The sequence below is a fragment of the Microtus ochrogaster genome, chromosome 7, assembly GCF_000317375.1.
Source record: "Microtus ochrogaster isolate Prairie Vole_2 chromosome 7, MicOch1.0, whole genome shotgun sequence".
In the NCBI taxonomy this organism is placed as follows: domain Eukaryota; kingdom Metazoa; phylum Chordata; class Mammalia; order Rodentia; family Cricetidae; genus Microtus; species Microtus ochrogaster.
Window position 1 is genome coordinate 3,294,255 of NC_022014.1, and position 4,599 is coordinate 3,298,853.

Below are 4,599 nucleotides of genomic sequence, written 5' to 3' on the forward strand. Positions count from 1 at the left end.
CCTGCCTCTGCCTCCCGAGTGCTGGGATTAAAGGCGTGTGCCACCATTGCCCGCCTGTCCTGGAACTAGCTCTGTAGACCAGGCTGGTCTCGAACTCACAGAGATCCGCCTGCCTCTGCCTCCCGAGTGCTGGGATTAAAGGTGCCGTCATTTGTGTGGTCAGTTTCTGTTAACTTGAAACAAACTGGAGTTGCCCAGGCAGAGGACTCCAGACGAGGCCTTACCTGATCAAACTGGTCTGTGGGCATGTCTATGGGAGCATTTTCTTGATTAATGACGGCTGTGGGAGGGCCCAGCTCACTGTGGGTGGTACCACCCCTAAGTAAATGGGTCTAGACTATCTATAGAAGAAAGGTAGCTGAGGCAGGTGTGGTGGTGCACACTTTTAACCCCAGCACTGGAGAGGCAGAAGCAGGAAGATCTCTGAGTTCGAGGTGAGTTCCAGGACAGCCAAGGCTACAAGGAGAAATCTTGTCTTGAAAAAAAAAAAAAGAAAGAAACAGAAAAAATGAAAAGGAAGGAAGAAAAGGAAGAAAGGAAGGAAGCTGAGCAAGCTAGGGCAGCAAACCAGTAAGCAGCATTTCTCTGTGGTCTCTGCTAAGTTCCTGCCTCCAGGTTCCTAACTTGGCTTCCCTCGATGATGGACAGTGACTTGCAAACTGAAATAAACTCTTTCCTCCCCGGACGGGTTTTGGCCAGTGTTATCACAATAGAGACACAAACGATACACAAACTAGGACACGTCTCACATTGTAGCCAGGCTAGCCTGAAACTCTCTAATCCAGGCTGACCTCATATCTAAGGCAATGCCCTGGGTGGTAATGGCGCACGCCTCTAATCCCAGCACTCAGGAGGCAGAGACAGGTGGATATCTGTGAGTTTGAGGCTTACAGAGCGAGTTCCAGGACAGGTTCCAAAGCTACAGAGAAACCCTGTCGCGAGAAACTAAAAAATAAAAAAATATAAAATAAAGGCAATGCTTCTGCCTGAGCTTCCTATACCCTGGGATTACAGATGTGAACCATACTTGGCTAACATATCCATTTATGGGCAAGAAGGTGGAAGGCTGATGCTGCAGACACACAATAAGGTATGTGGCCAAGAGAGAGCCCGAAATACCTGATGATAGCCTTCCTTTACCCCTGGACAAGATCCACGCAGCAGGCCCCTAACACTGCCAGTGTAACCATTTGGTCTCCCTCAAGTGGGCATCTCTGCTACTCTACAAAGTTCCAAACTGGATACCCAGCCGTGGGCCTGCTCTCTGAGCAGGAACACACTGGCCTTAGGGAACAGTCTTCCAAGCCAAACAGGGAACCCCAGAAAAACTACTGCTCAGAAGAAAGGTTTCAACCTGTCCCCAAAAGATGACCTGAGTGGAAGGAGTCTTTAAGGTTACAAAACTGAATTGCATGACTACTTGAAAGACTAAAAAATGGGAAGTTGCAGGGTGCTGAATCACCCACCACCCACCCCTTAAGGGGTGTGAACTGTTCAGACTGTACCGGGAACTGGAGAGGAGGCAAAACATAGTGGAGTATTCAGCTTGCCAGGACAGCCTGGGAGCATCTGGAGTCCTGCAGCCAAGACGGACTCAAGAGAGTGACCCTGTATTACAGCTGGCATATACAGATGCCCCGTGTCACAACTCAGCCCTCTAGAGAACAGACATCCAACAAATCCAGCCCCAGGAATGCCAATGCCATACTTTTACCAAATTAGTCGCGCATCAGCAGAAGGGGATTCACCAGAGTCTCTCCCAGCCTGGGTCTACTGCTCCCAGGCTGGACGGGTTACTCTTCACTGACAGCTAAAAGAGAAGACAGGGAGACACCCGGGCAGGCACATTCAGGACTCAACGGAAAGTGCCGAACGAGTCCGGGAAGGAACACACAACAGGGAACCTTGGACCACATATCCTCGGAATCCCGCTCCACTCTGAAACCATATGGATAGTACCACCCCAAAGCACTCGGCCCGGTGGGTCCCCAGTGAGATCTACACTGAGGTTCAAGGCCTGCCCCCCACGAAAACAGATTTTACTGGAATGCCCCCTCTCCTCTCAAGTCCTCCTGCTCCAGCCCTCGCCAGCCCCTTCTCCTAGCCCTCCTTTCCCAAGCTCGCTTCTTCTCAGCAGCCACGGTCGCCCCATCCTGGCTCGGGGACTCCACCACCATCCAGAAGGCGATGCCTGCTTTAATGCCACAGGCTGTACCTGGCTCGAAGTGATTCTGAAAAACCTCGCCCCCGAAGAAGCTGCAGAACGACATGGCCGCAACGGGACAAACCAAAGCACCCCTCCAGGGAACACGAAATCCCTCTGCTCTCGACGCAAACCCGCCCCCTTCCTAATGACCAATCACGTACCAGTCTGCTCTAAGCCCCGCCCCTAGAGGAGAATCACTCCAGGATTTCCCACTACCCTCCTCCTAGAAGCCCCGCCCTCGACCTGTCTGTCTTTCCTCCGGTAGGTCCTAAACCCCACCGTCCAACCAATCCTTCCCAGGAACCAGGTTTCCCACTTCCGCCTCCAGGAGGCCCGGCTCTGAGAGCCTCTTCCGTGGAGCCTCTCTCCTTCAGCAGAAGCCGGGGTTCAGCCAGGGCTCCAGTAGACCTCAGGACCCCAGTGGTAGTGGCTCGGGACTGGAGTGGGAGCACATCCACCCAGCTGCATGCCTAGTCCGCCGTAATCTGGCCGTAAACCTTGCGCCTTGAGACGTCTGCCCGCCTTTTGGCGCCCCCACCACACCACACGACCCTGCAACCCTCTGACCCAGGCTTAAGAGTTGCCTCAGGACTTTATTAGATAAAAACGACAGGACGCGCAGCAGAAGCACTCCCTAGTGTGCTCCATTCCAGGCATCTTATATGTTTCCCGAGGTCTCCGGCTTCTCTTTCTCCAGATGTTTCTTTTGGGGGCCCTGGTTCAAGTGGAGGGACAGGAGGAATGTTAGTCACGAGAATCAATCAAGAAATACTGTCTACGACCGTCACCAAGGCTACCGAGGGCCTCTCTGCTAGATCCCTAAAAGCGCCCTTCCCCAGCTCCTCTCCGAAACAAGCGGGGTATGGAGTTTTGGGACCCAGAAAACAAGTGGGACTAGCTCACCATGAAGGCTCTTTTCTCCTGCGCTGTTTGGAAGCGTCCATAGCCAAACTTGGAAGTGGTGTCAATGAACTTGAGTTCGATATTCTCCAGAGCTCGGCGGCTGTGGTGCACTAGGAGGGACTGGGGATCCAAGAGAGACGTCAAGGATGGAGAGCCCCAACTCCCCCGAACCACCCCCTCCACACCAAGAAGGACTCAGTCGATCACCTGCCCCTGCCAGATCCCTTCCTCCACTCTCCCACCACCCCACCCCGCCGCAGAGCAGGCTACAGGACAGAACAGGCTACTGGATGGAGCCCTCGACCCCACTTGCCATGCTGTGCTTACCTTCCTCAGTGTGATCACCCTCTTCTTGGTGCCTGCAATGCAGCCCTTTAACATGACGAAGTCATTGTTCACTTCCCCATAGTGGGGGAAGCCACCCTGCCGGGAGATAGATCACACCAAGCAGGTACAAGGCAGACAGGTTAGGCGACTGATGTGTAGGAGCCCATGCTCAGACTCTAGGGTACCTCACACTGGACCACTTGTCAGGGCAACAGCATTTGAGCCCCGTTCTTAGTATTCTTCTTCCTGCCTTATCTCACTTAACATTAACATGCCTTTTTGTGGGGGACACTGAAGCTCAGAAGTTTGGGGATGCTGAACCCTATAAATATAGTATACCCTATAAATCTAGCACTTGAGAGGCCGATACAGCAGGATCACTTAAGGCCAGCCTGCATAACAGTGAGTTCCTGGCTCCGTAGCTCAGCTGGAAGAATGCTAGCTTAGTGTTCACAAAGCCCCGTGTTCGATCCTGGGCACCACATTAAAAAATAAGGTGGTAATTGGGCATGGTGGAACATGCCTTTAATCCCAGAACTTGGGAGGAGGCAGGAGGATCTTAGAGTTTGAGGCCACCCTGGTCTACAGAGCAAGTTCCAGGACAGCCAGAGCTACACAGAGGAATAAACGGTGTTTGGCCACGTGCTCTCAGCACTCAGAAAAAGGTAGAAACAGGATCAGCATTTCAAGGTCATCCTCAGCTGTATAGGGAGTTGGAGGTCGACAGGGGCTAAGGGAAATGTAGTCACATGCTTAGGCTCCATGGCTGTTTCCTGCTAGTTCAGAGCTGGTTCCTAGGCCACCGCAGGAACTGCTGTGTGCAGCTGTATGCATGTCTCCTCTCAGCAGGTATAAAGGGTACGGGAACAAACAAGGAATGGGGCTTCCAAGTGGTTGCTCACTGGCATATCAGGCCTCCCATCACTGACTTCCTGCCAAGACCCTAGGCCTAGTCTGTGTGGGGGCCTATATCCAGTTGCAGAGCTTACATAATGGAACTCTGGGGGAGGGGGAGGGTAGCACCACCTCGGGTATACCCCCAGCCCCCATTAGATCCCATTTGCCAGCCTCGCCAGGCGGTGGTGGCGCACGCCTTTAATCCCAGCACTTGGGAGGCAGAGGCAGGCGGATCTCTGTGAGTTCGAGACCAGCCTGGTCTACAG

At 53.1% G+C, this 4,599-nt stretch overlaps 2 protein-coding genes across 2 annotated transcripts in view; both read right to left on the reverse strand.

Annotated features, from left to right (window-relative positions):
- Positions 1-2,342, reverse strand: part of Msrb1 (methionine sulfoxide reductase B1) — a 10,500-nt gene extending 8,158 nt beyond the window's left edge. Inside the window, exon 1 of the mRNA XM_005349147.1 lies at positions 2,216-2,342. Within this exon, the coding sequence (XP_005349204.2) occupies positions 2,216-2,270 (55 nt within the window). The 5' untranslated portion in view covers positions 2,271-2,342. The remainder of the gene's footprint in view (positions 1-2,215) is intronic.
- Positions 2,343-2,786: 444 nt separating this feature from the next.
- The window catches only part of Rpl3l (ribosomal protein L3 like), a 12,082-nt gene continuing 10,269 nt past the window's right edge, over positions 2,787-4,599 (reverse strand). Inside the window, exons 9-11 of the mRNA XM_026780632.1 lie at positions 3,437-3,532; positions 3,110-3,229; positions 2,787-2,921 (exon numbers count right to left, since the gene is read on the reverse strand). Coding sequence (XP_026636433.1) covers positions 2,865-2,921; positions 3,110-3,229; positions 3,437-3,532 — 273 coding nt within the window. The 3' untranslated portion in view covers positions 2,787-2,864. The remainder of the gene's footprint in view (positions 2,922-3,109; positions 3,230-3,436; positions 3,533-4,599) is intronic.